The 22,218-nt window shown below is 48.4% G+C and overlaps 1 protein-coding gene and 1 non-coding gene across 3 annotated transcripts; one reads left to right on the plus strand and one right to left on the minus strand.

The window, feature by feature from the left end:
• Window positions 1-3,413: 3,413 nt before the first annotated feature.
• Window positions 3,414-22,152, minus strand: LOC122368511. 2 transcript variants are annotated; one of them, XM_043342500.1, is made up of 14 exons: window positions 21,735-21,849; window positions 19,197-19,451; window positions 18,442-18,494; window positions 18,273-18,341; window positions 17,359-17,481; window positions 16,817-16,909; window positions 16,306-16,406; window positions 15,677-15,783; window positions 13,513-14,751; window positions 11,733-11,891; window positions 9,236-9,353; window positions 6,280-6,488; window positions 4,812-4,936; window positions 3,414-4,450 (listed from the first exon to the last, which is right to left on the minus strand). In XM_043342500.1, the coding sequence occupies exons 2-14, from the start codon at window positions 19,432-19,434 to the stop codon at window positions 4,001-4,003; spliced, it is 3,084 nt and encodes a 1,027-aa protein (XP_043198435.1). In that variant the 5' UTR covers window positions 19,435-19,451; window positions 21,735-21,849; the 3' UTR covers window positions 3,414-4,000. The 2 variants fall into 2 exon arrangements, with proteins under 2 accessions (XP_043198435.1, XP_043198434.1); XM_043342499.1 differs by lacking the exon at window positions 18,442-18,494 and having other exon boundaries at window positions 18,273-18,393; window positions 21,735-22,152.
• Trnak-cuu lies at window positions 10,509-10,581 on the plus strand. Its single transcript has one exon. It is a non-coding gene; the product is annotated as a tRNA-Lys (tRNA).
• Window positions 22,153-22,218: the final 66 nt, after the last annotated feature.

A 22,218-nucleotide genomic window follows, 5' to 3' on the forward strand; every position in this document is an offset into this window, starting at 1 on the left:
CGGACCCAGCAACCCGGTCACGTCATTCGGTCCGCTCACTGTTCAGAACAGGTTAGTTCGTCCTGGCCAATATAAATGGCCGAACACCACCTCATGTTACACGTAGGTACGTCACTTTGTGTGCTTTGTTTGCCTTGTGTTCATGCTAGCTTATCGGTACCTCACGCTGAACACACTAATGTCTCGCGTGCGTCATTTTGTGTCATTTGTTTACCCAGCGCCATTTTGATGTACTTGATGTACTTGATGTGCAGGTAAAGAGGACTAATGAGCCCTGTTGGTCCAAGTGAACCCAACTGGTCCACTCTCGTGCCATAACTTCACTGGCTACTTTTTGAGTCTATAGCGAACTCATTTGTGGACATTAGTTGAAGCGGATTCGAAAGCGACAATGCCGCACCAGGGCACCCCGCCGCAGCTCCTGCCGATGGCCCTTCTTCAAAGCGTGCCGTAAAGGCTTCATGTCCGCTTACAGTGAGAGGCATGGAAGACGGGTTAAGAGGAGACTTCCAGACCAGGCAGCGCACTACGGGATAACCCTTCCTACGTCCGATGATTCGTCTCCATCGCCGTCTGTAAGCGCTGTATCTCAAGTCCTGGACAGTTCAGGCATTTCGGTGTGAAAGTATGCAAAACTATGACGCCAACCGTGCCGAGGCGGCACAAAGTCGAACGTTTTCGTCAACAGTATAGTCTTCTTGAAGTGTTATTTGTTTCGTTTGTGGCGGCAAAAGCGACGCAACCGGCATCCTCAGCAGAGAAGCGGCAGGCGGCGCCCGAGGGGTAGCCTGAGGGGCAGCCCGAGGCGGACTGGGACATTTCCATTTTGTATCGATTCGAAATGTCTCAGTTGTGTTGCTGGCCGCATTGAATAAACGCGAGCTCCACCATGAGACTGTTTTGATGAAGATGCTGCTGACCTGACCTGAAGATGCTGTTGACGTGATAACAGTAAAACAGCAGTGCGTGCTTCTCATTGGTTATAAGGCCCCTGACACAGTCGAATGACTTATACAATATGCCGTCCGCGTTTCACTGCAATAACTTTTTTTTAAAATGCAGGAACATGTACACAAACTCTAAGATATATCAGCTTGCTCTAGAAGAGCAAAATAATAAATATTGGTATTATCCGCCTGTCGTCCTCTGGCCCTGCTCCGACTCCGCTGTCCGTGCCTTAGACAAGTCGGACTGAAACCGAGCCAGTCCCCACAATCTGGCCGACCCAGCGGGATTTGACGAAGGTAAGCTGTTTTTGTATGTTGTATTACATAAAATATTAGATGATAATGGTGAAGCTAGTGCTGCATGAAACAAGGTTTTGGATATTGTAGATACATTGAAGTGCATTGGGAGCAAGACCAATCCCAAACAGATTCGTCAATGCACATAAGTCAAGTTGTTTTTATGCAACTTTGCGGCTTTCTCCCTTTGTGGCGGCGTTCGTCAGGACAGGAACTGATACGCTGCTACAAATAGCTGCTGTGCGGACAAAAGGGCGCCGCGGCTCAGCATATGTTCATTTATATACGTGAATTTGGTCCGGTCGACGGCAGAGCTCGGACCGCAAGGGCAACAGCTGGTCGTGACAGATCGGGAACGCGGCGGTCCCGACGAGTGGTATACCACGGTACATGCCGCATGGTATGGTACATGCCACATGGTATGGTACATGGTACCATGGTATACCATGGCACCACGGTACTCGCCCCCTTCCAGATACGGCAAGTCCCTGCGGCCTTTCGGCTATCCCTGCATGGGCAGCCCTTCGTATCCCTTCCCTTCGGTATCCCTTCGCAAGGGTTAAAGATTTGGTACATAGCGTAACCACAGCTGTGTTGTGATATTTGTTATTATGAATACACTTACATTTTTCGTATTTATGCTCATTGCTCAACCTTGGCGCTCATATATCAGCGAAAGCGCAGCCTTGGCAAACACCTGTTGCGATCCAATGACTGCATATAAGATCAAATACCATCCTATCCGGAATGGGGTTCCCGGGAAACATCACTGGGGCCGTGGTAGTTAGCCTGGTGCCGCCCTTGCACGTTGACCCAGCGCCCCGCTGCGGCGTACCTGGCGCCGCCACTGGGCTGTGTGCCATCACGTGACCGCCTACGGCGGTGGGGTGTCATGAGTGGGAGTGAGACCGAGTAGGTGCAATGGTCTGGCCGGTGGTTCACGCAGTGTCACCATGTCGGGACCTCGGTAACAGACAGAATGGGCACCCACCTCAAATAGTGCCCATTCTTACTACTTACTAGAGGCACTAGAGGCACTAAACCTCACTGGAGGCACTACCAGCCCACACAATGCGCAAGCTCATGCTGGAATTTTGTCGGGTTATTATAGGACAAATCAGCACCGTCGGACCGGCGGTCAACGTCAAGTCATCTCGTGATGTTACAGACGGCGGTACTGACCACGTGCCTTGTATCCATGTGCGCGGGTGGTGGCCGGCAGAAAACCAGCTCGACGGCTGTCACCTGGAGGTGGATTTTCCACTAGCGGCGGCACGGGATGACACCCCGTAGGTTCGGAGTACCTAGGAGCGTACGGTTTGCTCCGCTGGGCCGCCAGTTCACTTGGACTGTACTGAAATCAAAATTAATCGGCCAAGTAGCCCAACCCTCCAACGGGTCACATATTCTCTACAAGAGTGCCAACACTGAATGTTCTAGTTGGAAAACCACCACCACGTCTGGTGACTCGTGTGTCAGATGACATGACGAGGACTTCAGCTCACCGTCCTACACTAAATATGTATATCCGACGAACCCGAAGTACAATCACGGACGGTCGGGGGTAAAGACAAGTTAACGTACGAGCCACCTCAAGAGACAGACTCAGCCAGGTCCTCTCAGAGCAGACAATGACTGAGGCAGCACTCGTACCAAATGATGGAAAAAGAGTGTGGCGCCATCCCACAGCCTGGCACAGAAAAGTGGCATCCATCTAGTTATAAGTTATTTCCGGTATTACCACAAGCGCCAAACAGTGCTGGCCTTCACCTTATTGTGTCAGACGCTAGTCCAATGACGCAGAAAAAGTCATCTGAGTGTATGAGATATTATTGTTTGTTTGTTGGGTTCTCCGGGTACATCAATAGTGTGGCCATCTCGCTTCCAATGGCGATATATAAAATATTATAAATGCACGACGCGCATGCATGGTTATGCGGTGTTCATCTTATTATATATTCATTTATATCTTCATAATTATATTCTCCTGACCTTTGATAAAGAGAAAATTGTAGGTTCGGCTACATCTGCAGCGATCCAATGATCGCATTTCCGATCAATTATCATCTGAATTGAAAGTATCGCATGTATGTATCTAAAACATGCAATTTCTTTGAGAGGTGAGCGGTTATAAGTGGAAAAATAAAATCGATCACCAATAACGATAGATGAAATGGTTCTTTTTATTCTGGAACACATCATTAAACTGAAGCGAAGTACTGAAGAAAAAAGAAACTTCCGGTGTGTCATGATGTCACGAATAAAATTGGTTATCTGGCGGGTCTGCGTGTTCGGCTACATGCCGACAAAGGGATTAATTAGCTCATCACTGGCTCATGGCTCCAGGATAGCTCATCACTGGTTCATATAGCTCATCCCTGGTCAACAGATTCTCCAATTAGCTCATCCCGAGCTCCAAATTAGCTCACCACTGGCTGAAATCTCAATGAACCTAACCACTGGCCCATAGCTCCATAGAGCTCGTAACCCTAAATTAGCTCACCATTGGCTCATAGCTCCACAACAGTTCCCATGATTGATTTCTAACCGGATCAGTCGGATTCATGATTTTCACTTCCCTGCTCCAAACTCAGTCTAACTGCACTAGTCACAGGACACAACGCTAGTTAACGCACACTGATAGACACTGTATGAAAATAGATATTTATGGTCACCATCCAGTGCAGGTATTCACGTGAAAACTCACTAAGCTGACCCCAACTTCGGTGTGTTCTATCGAATCCCGAAGTGGTAGATTAGCTGATCGCTTCAGCTGAGCCGGTGGCATTTTCCGACGCACTCTGCGCGCCACCACTGTCTCCAGCGGGGGCGGTGGCGGGGGTGGTTTTGGCGGTGGCGGAAGACACGCCAGGCTCACCTCCGCCACCGAACGCCGGTCTCTTCACATCACTCTCCTCCTCTCCTAGTGTTTCACTGATCGGCCTTTTCAGGGCTGAGCCTGACGAACCCACCGTTTCTGGCTCCTTCTCGATATCCGATGTCGAAGAAGGGTTCACCGTCGGCGTAGCTGAAGTCTCCTCTTCAGCAGTAGATGTAGAACACGTTCCCGGTGCTCCTGATGATGCTCCAGAGGTTGCAGTACGTCCAGGAGGCGTTGGAGGACAGGAGTCGGTGTGTGGAGGCGTGACGCCCGTCTCTGGAGTATCCGTGGAGTTGTTCAGATGGTCGCCATCAGCGGTCGGAGACTGCAGAAAGAGAAGGGGCGCGGTGTTAGTGCCCTGATGTGCTCCGAGATGATGTGTGGTGACACGCACTAGGATGATTACCATAATGATATGCCCTGATGTTTATAAATAGAAAATATTTATAGGAAACCTGTAATATATGACGTATGAGATGCGAAGAGATCTATTGCTGAGTTGCAACACAATGTGCCGAAAGAAAGCAATTTTGTAGCAGCTCAGAAATTTAAGGTCGAAATTCGATATTAATAAAAACAATTAACAACGCTGATTCATGCAACTTTAATAAAACGCTTTAGGAATGAAAAACGCAAAATCAGTATCCCGTGGCTGGAATCGAACCCACCCTCCAGCACCAACTCACCTCATCGTCACTGCCGCGGTCCGAATCCAGCGAGTCTCTGTCGCTGTCCGAGTCGTCAGGATCGACCAGCACCTCCGCTCCGGGGAAAATGTACCGGGACGGCGGCTGGTGCAGGTAGGTGCCCTCTGTTGAAGAATAAAGGGCAGCGTCAGTCAGGTAAATGTGGGGCCAATGGAAACCACCATAAACATGACAAACAAAATGATGTAGATAATATTGCGGGAGTAACTATGGACGTCAAACCACTTGAGACCCCACTTTTTTGCGATAATTTTTAAATGCGTCAATTCTCGTTGACAATATTCTGGCAATGTGTGTTTCAGAACCTGCCGAAACTTTTATTACTAAGGTATTTTGACGCCAAACGATTATGAAAGGTACTTCTCATTCACTCGTAATGTTAAATTTCACGGAACGAATCTGCTGTTTGGGTAGAGGCTACGCGCTCATGGGGAGGAGCCACGTAATGACGTCAGCGCTAAGCTCCGCCCTACCCCTCCGGCGCTCCTTGCCCGGCGACCGGTCACTAGCGTCTCTCGCTCCATTCAGGCTTGATGGTGGGCGGTAGCTGGTAGCGGTAGCGGGCGCTGGTAGATGACATTAAGAGCAGATGGCGCTGGTGGCGGGGCTCGAGTGTGGCCGAGCGCAAGCCTCTGCCCGGGCCTGAATTGACCTTAGCATTACGAGTGAATGAGAAGTACCGTTCATAATCGTTTGGCGTCAAAATACCTTAATAATAAAAGTTTCGGCAGGTTCTGAAACACACATTGCCAGAATATTGTCAACGAGAGTTGACATTTAAAAATTATCGCAAAAAAGTGGGGTCTCAAGGGGTTTGACGTCCATAGTAGATTACGCTTGTTATCCATGCGTTGCATATACTGCTGGCGGAACGCACCAAAAGCACGAGGGAACAAGCCGCTCGCCTCAGCCGTTTACATGTCCCTCCCGGGCAGCCGCCCGTCCGCGGGAGCCAGCCGCTGACCCCGCCCCGGGTCACGCGGCAGGGGCGGCGCCAGGCGCGCCCATCTGGGAGGCGACATGGGCGGCGCCAGGCGCCAGACTAAGGGCGGACGCAAACGCCCGTAACAAAACTTCTTCTGATAAGTATCTCTCGCCGATCGCACGTAAATCAGAATGATTCAGTCTATCTGACACACAAACAACATAATTAACACAAAAACATAATGAAAAAGCCTTTAACTTACCGCCATGGTGAAAATTAGAACGGTCAAGAAGAGTCTCTTGATTTCAATCACGGTGGCCAAATTTTAGCGCACCGACACAAAACAAATCTACTCAAAGCAAGAACTATGATGTAGCTAACAGCTCTTCAGTGAATTACAAGGATAACTGCTTTTCTACCTGACTAACCACCTAGTCAATCTAGACCGTCGCGGTGTCTAAATACCTAATCTAAAATCGCACCTTAAGTCCCACCCCTCTCGGGATTCGAACCCGTACTCACCGGGTAGTCTGGCAGCGACGCTCTCCTTCAGTTTCCTCTGCCAGCAGTGCCGGAGGGCGTCAGTATCATTCTCGTTGGTCGGGTCGGCCAGCGGTGAGGACGGCGCAGATGGCGCGGGGCGAGGGGGAAGCTCGGTGAGTTCCCTCAGAGGCAGAGTTGGTGACTTGTCTCCGTCACCAGTTAAGAGCTCGGAGAAAGAGCCACCCAGCCTGTGAGGGAAGGGGGTGAGCGTCAGTGCTAAGTCTATGCTATGTAGTGCACACGAACACAATTCTGCAGTGCTAAGGCAAAAATGATTACGTTAAGGTGACCCCTGAACTGAGGTAATGACCTCTGACCTGAAATTATCGTTTTTGCCCTTGCACGGCAGAACTACAGGGTGGACCAAAGAAAGGATGGGAACATTTTTAACTCGCAAAAACATGCATTATGGCATGCAGGTGACTGGGAACGACACCTAACGAGAGAATATTTCGTGGAAACTCATAATGGCATCACTCTCCTCTGCTTGCTCTCGTGTTCAGTCTCTCACAGCAAATGTTTGAAGTGACCACATTCGCGAGACAGGCACACGGCGGCTCGCCTGGCGGCTAACAAGATAGCCCGACACATGTCTTCTAGTATCACTCTCACAGCCTTGGTAGTCACTCTACTCAGGTCGCAGAAGATTAACCAATACAAGTGTTAGTTTGGTACATAAGAAAACTGCATGTTAACCCGCGCCCTGCTGGGGGGGGTGTTTGAACACCCCCCCTTGTGGTTTTTAGCGAATATCTCAAAAACGGCGGCGCGGAGCGCCGCCGTTTTTGGTACACCTTATCATACATCAATTCTACACATGTTGTAAAAATTTCAGACCAAGGTCATTCAAGGTCAGGTCACCAGGTCACTTGAAGTGACCTCACCTCATAAAAACTTTCAATGTCTGTCATAGCTACACCGAGTGACCGATCGCTTTGAAACTTTCAGCGATTGCTAAAGGCAATAGCATGTACAAAATGTATATCTCAGAATTTTGATATCGATGACCTAAGGTCAGGTCAATTTTGCGACCTCGCCATTATAAGTCAATGGGAGAAAATTGAAATGCGCCTCTTTTGGATGCAAGACATTATAAACACTCCCAAACACCGAATTACAAGTGGTTTAGACACACTGAACATGAAAATGGTGTCCGTGACCCTTGTTTATGCCCTGAGGTCTTCTTAGGTCACGAATGGTATCTAACAGTTTTTTGCAAATAACTTTTGATAGAGGCATGCTAGAGCGATGAAAACGCCTTAGATGTGTTCAGCTCGACGATACGGATCGACTGATATGCAACATGACCCTTTCCGGTCAGGTCATGACCTTGACCTGAGGTCAAATTTTCAAGTTGACCTTTCAAGGTCAAGTTATAGTTCATTCGATGCGTCTTGACGAGAGGAACACGATGCCGGTAAAAGTAAGCTCGTACAAGGCTTGGGTCAAAAGTTATTGCAGAAAAACTGTTTCCGAAAAAATCGTCTATTTTTGCAGTTTTTGCCCCCTGGAGGCAACACCGTTGACGTTAGGTCAAATCTGAGAGAATTACTCAGAAAGGGCGTTAATAGGGCTATCGAATGCGCTTTTCCGCGGCGCTGTAGCTCTATTGGTTCCCGAGTTATGCGTTGGCTTCTTGGAAATTTTCGACATTCGACCTGGAAATCGGCGAAATTTTGCCTTCAATGACCTCTGGTGACCTGACCTTTGACCTGACCAAAAAAATTGACCGAAGTGATTTCGTCATTATTTTTGACGCTCTTTCGAACGCCGCCTTCCGCGTATCGCTACGTGGCCCAGGAGCCGAGTTACAAGGGGGGGTGTTCAAACACCCCCCCCCCCCCAGCAGGGCGTGGAAATCCAGGACCCCCAGCAGGGCGCGGGTTAAGTCTGTACATGGTTAGGGACCGGTTAGTAGGCCGGTGCCGTGCAAAAGGCAGTTGGGACCCATTTTGCACGTGCGCACGAGCAGGGTGCCGCTTCCAGATCTCGAGAACAGCTAGGCCTATTGCGTTCAAATTTGGCACATCGTTTGACCGGTTAGTAGGGTGCAGTGCACAAGTTCGTTGGAAGTACCCGCTCGCAATTTCGCACGTGCAAGGCCCACCCTCTCGCTAGCTCCGTTGGTCGCCCCAAAAGGCGTTTTACTGGTTTACAGAGTCAACGTTTTACTGGTTAACTGGTTGATTTGAATTTACAGAAGGATCAATCACTTGGCCTTTTGCATCACGAGACATCATGAAACATATGGCATTCTTCGCAGGACAATGTGCAAAATCGTGGCCTAAATGAGGTTCGAAATACATAAGAAAACTGCATGTAAAGTCTGATCTAGTGGATTTAAGACTGAGATCAATGCAACTTGTCACAAGGCTTTCAACCTGTCGAATACTACTTCAAATAGCAGTACTTAGCGCGCGGTCAGTTTGCAGTGCAGAAAAACAACTGGTCCAACTTTGTCACTCTCGGATCTAAGTAACTGATAGCTGAGTAGGCACAGACAACCAAACGTTGCTTTGCAAAACACTCGACAGTGCATCATTCAATGTTATTTGATGTGTTCGGAACAGGCCGATGAAAGAAAATAATCGATAAAATGGCATTTAAGGAGATCGAAAACAATGTATTGAGCTATCCTTATCCTCGTTTCAACCTAGCATGATAATACCAATTAGCATACTAATAACAAATATATGATAAGGTAGGTATATACTAAAATTGTTATATTGTTATTATTATATTGTTATATACCATAAAATAAGGTAGGAGTATAACCTAGTGAACTCAAAAGACCTTAATATTATGCTCATCCATATCATGTCACCATTTACCACGCAAAACTAACATCGCATTCCCGACACCACCCGACATGGCAAGCAAGGTACTACAAATTGACGTCAAAATGACGTCACACCGCATCGTCGGCAGTACTCACAGGTGGCAGAGGTGGTGCACTATGACGTCACAGTCGCCCAGCAGCTGGACGTCACAGTTGAGATGTGGCAGAGGCTCTCGGTTAATCAGGATCTGGGCCACGTCCGGGTTGACAGAACCTGAGAAACACAGGGAGAGAGGGTACAGTCACACACTGAAGGAACACGTCCTTTTAGAGAGAAACAAGGTTAAAATAAAACACAAAAAAAAACGTCAGGAAAAAGACTGCTAGCTATCAGGCCTGCCATTGTAGGAGTAACCTTGTAGGCATGATTTCCGACGATTTGGGTGTATAATGTATATCATATATGCCACATACGTAGTTCACGTCTCACGATACATAGCCTATCTCTTTTTAAAGAAAATATAGAACAAAACATAAGCTAACCTGACCTAACCTTACCTACAACCTACAACCTGGTATCTACCAATCTACAACCTAAAACCTAACCAACAAAATCTGCTGTGGAATATGTGTGGCACATATGAACTGCGGAACATATGAATGCCCCCTGTCTAGTTCAGACAGCAGCTCCGCCGCTCGTGTCCCACTCAGAACTAAACTAACCGTAATCGCCGCCGGCCCACTAGCCAGTGACCGTAGTTACATGAGCAAGTAAATGCGTATCAGGAACGGATTTTCCTATTCGCTCACCATTGTAGTCCGTTTGTAATGCGTATTAACTCTGCTCATGTAACCCCGAGCAGTGTCGAGCACTCGCCACCCGACCCGGCGGTGTCATATCTCCACCCGCCGTGTCATATCTCCACCCGCGGTGTCCTATCTCCACCGGATGTCCAGCGGCCGGCGGCTCCGGGTTAGGGTGCACGTGAGCGCGAGCCAGGATGGCTTACAAATATCGAGAACACTGAGCCGATTGTGTTCAAGTTTGGTACAGTTGGGGACCGGTTAGTAGGGTGCAGTGAACAAGTCAGTTTGGGTCCAGTTTGCACGTGCGCACGTGCGGGGGCTGCTCCTACATACCAAGAACACCGGCGTCAGTCGCGCTCATTTGATACACTGTTGTCGACACATTGGAAGGGTTCCCGCCACAAGGCTCGCAAGTTCCACTTTTCGGCTTACTATTGCGTTCGCTCATGTATCGCTCCAAATAACGCTTCATTGGCTTCGCATTTTGTATGGTGCACAAGCGATCCCTGTAAATATGACTGAATGAATGAAGCCATGAATGAATGAATGAAACAAGAAATGAATATATGAATGAATATCAACTACAATGAACACAAAGCCCTAAACATGCGATTCCCTCAGCGCCCGGCTAGCTCAGTCGGTAGAGCATGGGACTCTTAATCCCAGGGTCGTGGGTTCGAGCCCCACGTTGGGCGGCAACTCTTTGAAGTTTCCCGCGGTTGCAGGACACAAACGGAACTCCTCAGCATAGCATACTACATAAGCGGTTTTGCGAAAACATGAAGTCCCTGACCTGGCGCCTTGAATATCTCGACACACAACAATCGTAATACGAAGTGCGGAGACGTCTTCCATGGGATCCATTACTACGAATATTTACCTGCCCCGCCGACTCCCCTATTTGAACTAAGTCATAAAACATCTGCAACGAGCAAATTAAACGTCATAGTAATGCCCTTGCTTTATATATTCACTTAGTGATGATAGGAAGACGTGAGGTAAAACTGACTCCTCATTAGGTAATGTTACTGATTAAAAATGTAGGAATATTTGACAACTCGAACATGGCAAATATAGCAAAAAGCAAAACATGCCACTGTGAGGCCGGGTTTACCTGGGAAGCCGTATGGCGGCTGCACCTCTACCAATATTCCATTCACTGCTACTTATAATCTTGGTTGCGACAGAACAACACCATGGCCCAATTTCATCAAGTGCGGTTAACTCAATTTGGGGCAAACTACCAAACTACCCCACTACGTAGCTACAAATAACTACCCCGAAATTGAGTTTACCGCACTTGGTGAGATTGGGCCCAGTAGTGGCATGAATTTAAGTGTAATTAAAAATGACGAAGTAAGTTTTTTTTAGCAGTCAGATACTGCCGTCTGGCACACCCGCGACCCATTGCAGCCTGCTCCGGTTCGACCCAGGCGAGGTCAGCGCCCGCTGTGGCCCGTCAGCCGGCCAATCAGCTGGCGGCCCGGCGGCTGACCCGGCCGCAGCTCTGGTGGGGGGGGGGGGGGGGGGCTCCCACAAAACCACGTGATAGGCAGGTTTGGGCCATTTACAAAGCAGAAGCTCTCTTGAGGACAACACTCCGAAACCCAGCGAATGTTTTGGCATGGGGAATGACGAGCGTTTGGAAATTACAAAATTTGCGCAATGTGTCCAGAAACAAACGGCCGACACATTCTGCTACGAATGATGCGAAAAATTTACCCTCGGCACTAAGTTTCCGTCTGTTCAGAAATGGGGTCGTATTTAAAAAGGTAAATGATGCTTTGGCTAGAAAACAAGAAAAACACAAATCCTGCCCCTGCCTGGATTCGATCCCAGCACTCACTCGGTATAAGAGCCACGGGTCGGACTTTGAGGCTGGATCCGATGATGATGAGCAGATCACACCGTTCCCTGTCCAGCTCCATACTGCGGTGGAACTCATCCGGTAGGCCCTCGCCGAAAAACACTATGTCAGGCTTCATGATGGACGGCGGCCGGTCGTCTGAGGGAAAGAGAGAAGGGGGTCAAGAAGCTGTTATCTGTCAGTAGAATAAAAAGGCATGCAGATAATATGATCGCAAGCAATCTTAAGGCAAGCCTGATGATAACTGGCAGCATTTGTAACCAAAAGCAGTTAAAGGCTCGGAAAGGTAAAAATATTTTTGATGCATTTGCTTCATGGGTGGAGCTTTAACCCTCGCCGGCCGAGGGGGGGGCGGGTGCCGCCCCCCCCATAGGGTTTTTTCGCGATAGCTCCGAACACGCTGGTGATAGAGAGCTGAAACTTGGCATACCTGACCTTTGATCCAAGCCGCATCTTTTGACACAAACCGAATTTTTGGGTCAGGTCAGGTCACTGACCTATCACGTCATAAGTGAACCTCTGCACGGTCTTCAGATGTCGCAACTTCGCAACGCCCTCACTGCCAGAGGAGATGTCACAGGGAAATGAAACTTGCAGGATCTAGTATCCATTATGAGTCTCACAACTTGTATATCTCGGATTTTCCCTAAAGGTCATATGAGGTCAGGTCATTTTCGTGACCTCACCATTATAAGTCAATGGGGAAAAATGAAAACTGCTATTCTGGCGCCGGGAACGATCTCTAACTATCTCAAGCACACAGAATCGTGATTTGGTGCACTCCTTACAAGGTTAGATGCGTCACTTTTGCAATGTTGACCTTGCGTGACGTCATTTATGACGTCATCAAGGTCATATTAGTTTTTCGTCAATAACTCTTGATCAAATTGAGCTAGCGAGTCGGGAAAGCCACCAATGGACTCAGGAAGGCCTTCCGAATCGAATGATATGCGACATGACCTCTTTCAACCAACTTCGTGACCTGGGGGTGCTGACCTGACCTTGACCTGAGGTCAACACCCCAAGTTGACCTGACCCGGACAAAAAGTATATCATTCGACGCGCCTGAGCGAGGCGAACACGATGCTGCCAAAATCAGCGCTCTGCGGCCGTTTTTTGCGAAGTTATTCACCAAAAACTGAACCGTACCTTGGGGCACTTGACCTGACCTCAGAGGTCACCGGTTGACCTAGGACCTTAAAATCGGGTACCAATCTCTGCGTCTCGTAACGGCGCACACGCTCGTTTTTTCCGCGACGCGCTAGCTCCACCAGGGGCGAAACGGCGAGGGGGGGTCGTACCCGCCGCCCCCCCTCGGCCGGCGCGTATGTAGAAAACCAATAGGTCCGGCGAGGGTTAAAGTCTCAAACCCACAATGTCCGATTATAAAGTTGAATAAAATGCCACACTGAATCAATTCCTATCATTACAGATATAATATTTTGCATTAAACAGACATTCCAAAGCTCTGCAATGCGAAAAAGATTCATTTGCAAAGCAACAAAGTCTTAAAAATCAGCTTAAGTTGGTGGGGCAAAACGCTTATTGGTGGGGCAGCCGCCCCACCAACTGTATAGGAAGCTCCGCCCCTGATTTGCTTGCCAACAGCATACCACTTAATTAATTTATAAGGCTCTAGCTCGCCCATAAAACTAACCCTCCACTAGAACAGTGCAGAAAGCTCTGTGCAATCAGCGAGCACCCTACTTTGGAATTACGGCCTTACACAATCACCACACAAACCTACACTTGTGCTCACCCTTGCCGGAAGGTCTCGCACCATCGTCTTCCGCCTCTCGCGTGGAGGCAGCGAACCCGGAGTCGGCAGTGTCTTCATCTACCGTAGCTGTTCTCTCCTCAGTGTGTCCTTGCTCTGAGGACACTTGCTCGGAGGACGTCCATTCAGAAGAGGACACAGTAGGGATCCTTGAAGAATCCTCGCCGCTCTTGGCCGAGATTTCTGACGCTGACTCCGCATGGGCGCTAGGTTTGGTAGAACCGCTAGAGGTGGTACTTCCTTCACAGTTTGAGTTAGATGTGTGGGAGCTTTGAGACTTCATTCTATGATGTTTGTGACTGTGTTGATGACTTTCGTGGGTTGCACCATGGTGATGAGTTACTCCACTGTGATGGTTGACTTCGTCATGTCCTTCGGCTTTTTCATGACGTTGGTGCGGTCTACCGTGTCCATGTCTTTCACCATGCTTGTGCGTGGACCTATGCCCATGGGAGACACCATGTCCATGCACGTTTCCATGCTGATGCGTTTTTCCATGCATCGCTGCCTCTGCGCCGTGTGTAAGGGCTTCATCCACGCCAATCACATCCGAGGCGTCAGCAGCGGCAGCAGCCGCAGCCATAGCCTCACCATCAGCCGAGTCCGTTGCTGAAGCCACAAAGACGTCGTGGACGTCGACCGACGCAGAGCGGTGAGTCGAGGGCTGTGTAGGTGCGTGTGTAGATGTTGATGCAGGCGTGGTGATGGACGAGTCTGCAGTGGTAGTGTTGGATGAAGTGCTGGCGGCAGCGGTCGTGATGGAGTCAGTGGCACTTGAGGTGTTAGGCGTAGCACTAGATGACACACCGGCGGCAGCACCGCCAGTAGCATCAGTAGTACCACAGGTAGCTCCTTCAGTAGCACCACCTTTCACATTCAGCTTCGCTTCACCCGCAGTAGCAGCGTCAGCAGAGCTGCAGGTAGCCTTCAAATCCTCTCCTTTGTCCACACCACCGTGGCCGCTTCCACCAGGGGCGGTAGAATCACTTCTACCACCACCAGGGGCAGTAGAGTCGCTACCACTACCAGCCGCCGTAGAGTCGCTTCCACCACCAGCCGCCGTAGAGTCGTTTCTACCACTACCAGAAGTGATGGAGACGACAGAGGCGGAGGCGGGGCAGCGCGGGCACGCAGGAATGCGCTGTTGGAAGATATCCTCCCTGATCTCTTCGGCCGGGACGCGGTACCGGCACCGCTGGCAGGAGGCAGTGGCGAACGAGCCTGTGAACGACAGAAGACATGAGATGTGAATAAGATAGAGATGAATGAAAAAAGGAGAGGTTGATGTGAATGACAGAAGAATAGGATGGGAGATGAGAAGGAGACAGAGGGATGGATGACAGAAGAAAGAGAGAAGGTTGCCTGTGGACGACTGGAGAGGGGGGTGATGTGTGAGATGAGAGAGAGAGAGAGAGAGAGAGAGAGAGAGAGAGAGAGAGAGAGAGAGAGAGAGAGAGAGAGAGAGAGAGAGAGAGAGAGAGAGAGAGAGAGAGAGAGAGAGAGAGAGAGAGAGAGAGAGGGGAGATAGGGAGGGAGGGAGGGAGGGAGGGAGGGAGGGAGGGGAGAGAGATGACTAGACAGAAGAAAGAAGGAAAGATTAAAGAAAGAAAGAAAGAAAGAAAGAAAGAAAGAAAGAAAGAAAGAAAGAAAGAAAGAAAGAAACAAACAAAGAGATGAGTGGAAGAAAAAAAGAACAAGCTTTTGGCCTATGAATGACAAAATGTGTAGGGGATGAGCTGATCTGAGATAACAATGAGACAGAGATAAAGATACTATACTCTGTTCCGTTCAAGTTTGCAGCCAAAGTGCCCTGCTGAAAGCAGTGCGTGATTTCTGTATATACAGTTCTTACATTTTAAGACATAAATTGTTGAGCGGAGGAGCGATCTGCCGAAGAAACTCCGACTGCAAGCTTGATATGGAACAGACTATAGAGGTATTTGAGATGAGAAGTGGATGGCAAAGGGGATGACAATTAGAGATATCGAGTGGTCGAATAGAGCTAGTATAGCGGGATAAAGGGGAGGGCATGTAATTAACTGCCGATTGGAATCAACACAACCCAACAATAAACCCACCACAAAAATCACCAAAATATTTCGCCCAGCCCGGGGTTCGAACCCGCCCTCTCCGCACACTGACTGACCGTGACACTGGATGACATTCTCGATGCCGGCCTGCTGCTCCAGGGTGTCGATGTTCTGCGTGTAGTTCCTCAGCAGCTTCCCCTGGCGCTCCAGCATCCGGATGAACCTGGCGACAGGACGCGGGCGGTAAATGTACGAGTCGGTAAGAATGCAATATTTCGACTTAGCCACTGTCACTGGTCGTCTATTTTCATTCTATCGGTGATTGAACACAAGCCAGAAACAAAACAAAACTGGGAAAGAGATAAGACGTTGTTAAGACGAGTTCGCTTGGATAGTTATGGGAATAACAAGAATTTTCACCCCCAGTAAAGATTGATCCACTAGGAATGAGGTCGCGACCCGCGTGGCGCACAGCCTCACTTGGGCTGTGCGCCAATCCCAGGACGTTCGTCATGTCTATACATGTTGTATGTATGTGAAATACAGATGAGATGAGATGATATGAGGTGCCTTCTATCTGTTGCCAGCAACGACTTCAAGACAGCACTCTTCCCATTTTGCTATCGTATCAACCACAGTGAAACGGATGCCTTTGCTACATGTTATCTGTAACCCTGGAAACGTTGTCCGCCTGGTATACTAATGTCTCCACTGACCACTCATTCACCCTCCCTCATTGCCTCACCGGTGGCAGGGGCTCGGTTTGAACTGGCCCGGATAGATCTCCCGCGCGAACTTGAAGAACGGCCGTGGGTCGCGCCGGAAGTAGTGTATGTCGAACATCGCCTGTGGAAAAAAAAACGGAACACAGTGGAGGTGAAATAGCTGCAGACTTGCTAGCCATGGAACACAGCCAATACTATTGAAAGTTGATTTCTCAGACGACGTGACCTGATCACTTCTCACTGACCTGACCAAGACGTGATTTGATGATCTGTCGTTGAAGTTACGACATTAACTACTGATCGTGATCTATCAGACCTTCTAATGGACTTTGATCACTTAAAATTGACTTTTAAACGTGGCCTCATGACCAGTTCACTGATCTTGAATGACCTGAAACCTCTTGCTAGCCCCATGACCCTTCACACCAGCTCTGATGTCATCTGATGAACTGTCACACCTTATCTGACGTGACCTATTGAATGCTAACCTTTCGCTTACCTTCCGACCTAACTAATTAACCTTGAACTGACCTGGGGATCGGGGAGGTCGGGGAAGTCGACCGCCAGCCGAGCGTAGATGCCGTCACGTGACCGGAAGTCGGGTATGCCGCACGATACAGACACCTGAGGGAGGTCGGAGGGCAGAGCGGTCACTCCGGGTCATACTGGTTATAGCAGCGTAACACTGGGATGGAAGGGTCCCAATAAGCTGTCAGCTCTGTCACCATGGGTTCAGCTATGCTAGGAATAACAGTGATAATAAAATGTAAGACTTTCATAAAAGCACATGAATTTTTAACCACAGACAAGAATATCACCTATCATGAACATGAAAACAAAGCATCCATTTAAACTAATTTAAACTATGTAACAATTTCAACATGCCCTCCACGCACGCACCAAGACATGTGTCTCAAAACAAGTCAAGTCATCATCAACTCACACGGCCAACCATCACTCCTGGATACGAGATATCATTCCTCTCTCGACTCTTACTCCCCCCCCCCCTATAAGACCGCTCCCCTACCAGTATGTGCTGCCCCTCCTCCCCCTCTGTTTCAAACTTCACTCACCCCGGCTCCGGTGAGTACGATGACGTTGGTGGCCCCACGGATCAGCCTGACGACGTCGGAGAGGGTGTTGACATGACGCAGCTTCTCACGGCGCGGAGGCTCGCTCAGTATCTCAATCACGAGCTGAGGACAGAGACATACAGACGAGTCACGATTGGAAGGATGGACCCCTATATATGGCCTTGTATGGACCAGGGATGGACAGGCTAACTGCAGGGCTGCGGAGTCGATGGATTTTCAGTGACTCCGACTCCGAGTCCGGCTTCCAAAAACCAGCTCCAACTCCGACTCCGATCACAACTATCGACTCCGACCGACTCCAACTCCAACTCCAACTCCAACTCCGGCTCCGACTCCGCGGCCCTGGCTAGCTGCAGGTGTTTTTACTCCAAGGGCTGAAACTCTCTGGGCAGCAGTCGAGAGCCAGTACAAATACATTGCTCTAGGTTAACAGACATTACACTTCAAAATATTCAATGGACTGAAGCATTGCCTAAATGAAGCAATTTCGCTTTTGAAAAGACATATTTAATGCATGATGCACTTACATTAACAGTTGATAAAGTAATTCTTCCACAATCCACACGCAAAAATGTAGTCATCGATTGACAAAACGTTAGTGATAATTCGAGATAATACGCTGTTGTATTTACTCTAAGGGCTCAAACACTCTTGCAGCAATCGAGACCCAGTTCAAATACATTGCCCTTGCTTGCATCAGTCGCAAGCTCGAAAGTGATGATGATAATGAATTGGGGTTTTTGAGCGCCCGGACTACAGTAGTCATCGGTGCCCATCGGAAGTAAAACACTACAAACACAAGCAAAGGGCATTGGTAACTGAGTTGCTACCTGTAAATGCTCTTGCATGTCATTCCCTAACTGCTGAAGGAATCCGTTCCCGCCTCTACCCACCTTCCACAGGGTGATGTCATCGATATGGCCAGGTATCGGCCCCAGGCCGGGCCGTATGGTGTGCAGCACCTCTCGGGATCCACACCGGCCCCTATCTGGTCCTGCACCCAGCATATTGGACCTGTGGAGGGTTATAGAGATTAGACAGGTTAGAGACAGGGTGTGGTACCTCCCGGGGATCCACACCGGCCCCTATCTGGTCCTGCACCCAGCAGATCGGACCTGTGGAGGTAGAGATTAGACAGGTTAGAGACAGGGTGTGTGGTACCTCCCGGGGGTCCACGCCGGCCTGGTCCTGCACCCAGCATATCGGACCTGTGGAGGGTTATAGAGATTAGAGATGTTAGAGACAGGGAGTGCACTGTGCAGTACAGTAGGTCTACAAGTCCCCGGCGTATGCGGGTCACCAGCGGGCAGTTAGTGCCTGATCGCTACTCGGGCGCCACCTGCCCGCATACGGAGAGGACTTATTTTGTACACCTACTGTACCTCTCGGCGGTCCACGCCAGCCTGGCTCTGCACCCAGCATATCGGGAATGGCGGGGTAGATATCAGTGGGGTTATAGAGAGACAGACGGGGTGGAGGTGACATCATAGGTGGAAAATTTCAGAGAGTTGTGGGTGATCTGGCATTGCAAATTCACCGCCCCAGTGCGCTGTATCGGCTTTGGGGCTGCAGCAGACGGCGAGCTCAAGGTCATCCGCGCTGGGCGGCGGATTTACGAATTATTTTAGAAGCAATTGTCTGCTATTTTTAACATGAGAAACTGAAATGAGAATCAGTAAAGTCATAATCTCATAGGCCAGGATTGCCTCTTCTGCTCCAGCTTCCATCATCTCTCACCAGCTTCCCCACATTCTCTTTCAGTCATTTACCTTAAACATCCTCAGCAGAGTGTTTTCACAATCTCCTCCAAAACCCACCTGCGTTAGGTTTCCAGTTGAGTCCACTGATGTTGCTGACTCCCGACTGGCCAGAGTCTGAGTCCTCAGAGTCAGAGTCCGACTCTGGTCCTTCCGGACCTCCCGGCGATCGCTCTGGGGAGTCGATTGGTTCCTCTTCCACAGCAGCCAGAGAGGGTGGTGACGCCACATCGGGGCAGTCTGATGATTGGTCCGCCAGTGGCTCATCCGACGTCATCTCTGGGCGAGGTGATGTCATCAGAGTCCCGAGAGCACCTTATGGAGAAAAAAGGAGTATGTCAGACATGGAAGTGGTTTAAGGGGTGCCTCAGACATAAGTGTAACATGTAACATAAGTGTAACAGACATAAGTGCTGTGTAAGTGTAACATGATAAGTGTTGATGAACCAATACAATAGCAATGTGGAGTACAATTATAGCACTGGCACTTGGTAGTCTGGGTTCAGTATTTGAAAAGCTATTTTGATTTATTTTTAAATTTATACTTTGAATACAGGCTTGCAAAAATAAAAACACTTCATGGCTTACCTAATACCTACATGATGTTTTGGAATTCACTTTGTTACCTAGTACCTAGTCTAGTAGTAAAGCGAGTCAATTTTTTTTTGCAACCAACTGTAGAGTGTAGGTTAGGTTGTAGGTAATGTTAGGTAAGGTTTGATTAGATTTGGCTTGGTTTGATTAGAAAGCATCTCTGGGTATAGCACCTCTCCTTGGTTGCAAAAAACAAGTGTGACGCACACTGACGCAGTGCCCTTCTAAAGGAAGTGTGTGATTCCTGTACATACAGCTTACATTCAAACCACAAATTAATGAGTGGACTGGAGGAACCAACTGCCGAAGGAACTCAGACCACAAGCTTGATATGGAACAGAACAGACTATACCTTCATTTCATTCATCCCAATATCAGTAGGCGGAACTATGGTCAAGCATACCCATTTTCGGGAACGCATTTTCGTTCCCATGTTTGGGAACGATAAACCCAAATATGGGAACGCCATGTAGGCATTATTTAAAACAAGAAAAAGAACCGTTAAATGACGTCCAAAAAATATAAAACGATCGTGAACCGCCTGATATTTGTCTCAATATTGTTGGGAAAGAGTTTGATATTGTAAGGCCCATCGTAGTTTCAAATCGTTCCCCTATTTCTAAAGCAGTCCATCATCCGGGCCGCGAGCCCAAATTTGGGAACGCTCTCGTACACTGGCGCTGCAAGCGTTCCTTATTATGGGAACGGCGTACCCAAAATTGGGAACGATTTCACCGACGCCTTTCAGGGGCTCTTTTCCTTAACAAGCATCACGTCCAACGCCGCAAATTATTGTTAACGCAACAATCATCAGATGACCTTTCCGGCAAGACCGTCGCATGTTTCGCCCAGCCTTCTGCGCTTTTATTCCCGTCGATCTCGCAGCGGGCACGCCCCCCTCTGTAGGATTACGTAATTCACAACGCTCAGCGATGTTCAACAAGGTCTTCCATACCTATATCCACCGTCCGCGCCGAGGGTGGAGACATGTCAAGCACCTGTCTGTTTATCACCGATAGTTGACGAGCACAAGGAAGTAACCAAAAATGGGAACGCTGAATATGTTCCACCCTCAAAACAACTAGTCCCAATGAAAATCTAGTTTTTTCCTTTCTAGATGAGTGTAAGTGGCAAAAGGCCTGGTAGGATGGGCACGAGGAATGATCGAAATCAGCAAAAATTATAAATAAGCCACACAGAGCGACCAATATGAGAGAAATTCCCCCAAAACGATCACGCTTAGAAACACGGAAGACAAAAACCACGCTCATGACGCTCCTTATAAAACAACTCTAAACAACTAGCATCCAAATAAAATATGTCTTTCTGGGATGATAAAATACAGCTGAATAATTTTAAACCACTGAAACTAAGTTTACAACAGTAGTTCGGTAAAATCACTGACGTTCCATGCGGTCGTGCGCCCCGACACCAAATGTCACCAATATTACCCCCGGACTGTCCGCGTGTTCGCTTGCATATGTCAGCATCTGGTGTAGCTAGTATGAAACTTCATAACCAGGCGAAAATTATTATACTTGACCTCAAAATGTAACAAACGCTTCATTTTCCTTAAAATTGCAAGTTAAATGTAGTATAACCCATGTTTTCACCATTCCGTCACTTCAAAAAATCATTAAAAATATCATTCGACGGTCAATTTCCTTGTGCAACGGTCAGATTAAAGATAATTTTATAGAGTCTTAGTAGATACTTAAATTAGCGTGCACTATTTTGAAACGTGATGCACTCATAAGTTTTAGTGGGCAAACGGCCGAAAAATTACCTTCCGTTCCCATAAATGGGAACGCCCGTTCCCATATTTGGGAACTCCGTTCCCAAAAATGGGAACGTTCCTATATTTGGGTACTCATGACCATAGTTCCACCTACTGATATATGGCAATGGTGTTCCGGTTTATCATTATATAGCCTTGGGTGTTCCTCAAAACCACACAACCTGCATGGAATCCAAACAACAACTTAATCACCCATTCACACTTACTGGAAATATTACTGATGATAATATTATGTGAATATTATAATGTCTTTGTCAATAACCAATCAATTATAATTCAAGGTGCGCCAACTTCGAATTCAACAACAAATTCGACGCACAACGCGCTTCCGCGTGACTCTCAAGGTTCCGAGAAATGAATTGGAATTGTCACTAAACTGCTGCAACCTTTGAAACATGCAACTGTAATTATTTTCAAGCATTTCAAACAGCATGGGCTAAAAAACATGAAAACTTCAGTCTGCATCAGTCAAAGCATCCATAGTTCATTGGAATTCCAAGAAAAGAAGCTTGAGACGCGTAGTCCTTTCCCACTGATTTCGCGGGTCGCGTGGTCGGTACTGGTCGGTACTTCGCCGGTCGCCCAGTTTCGTCGCGAGCCCGTACAGCCCACCGCTAAAGTAATGTAGGGTTTTATGTTTTAGGGCCTTGGGTTTTACCATGGATGATATAACACTGGATTGGTGTCTCG

The sequence above is a fragment of the Amphibalanus amphitrite genome, unplaced genomic scaffold (genome assembly GCF_019059575.1).
Source record: "Amphibalanus amphitrite isolate SeventyFive unplaced genomic scaffold, NRLGWU_Aamphi_draft 000954F_arrow, whole genome shotgun sequence".
Lineage (NCBI taxonomy): Eukaryota > Metazoa > Arthropoda > Thecostraca > Balanomorpha > Balanidae > Amphibalanus > Amphibalanus amphitrite.

Bases quoted from the DNA above. Each gene is read 5' to 3' on its own strand.
- LOC122368511 (XM_043342500.1), bottom strand. From the start codon at position 19,434: ATGACATCACCTCGCCCAGAGATGACGTCGGATGAGCCACTGGCGGAC. The intron at 17,482-18,272 runs GTGGGTAGAGGC...CTCTGTCCTCAG, and splicing joins ATGACATCACCCTGTGGAAG to CTCGTGATTGAGATACTGAG. The intron at 6,489-9,235 runs GTGAGTACTGCC...CTTCCCTCACAG, and splicing joins GTGCACCACCTCTGCCACCT to GCTGGGTGGCTCTTTCTCCG.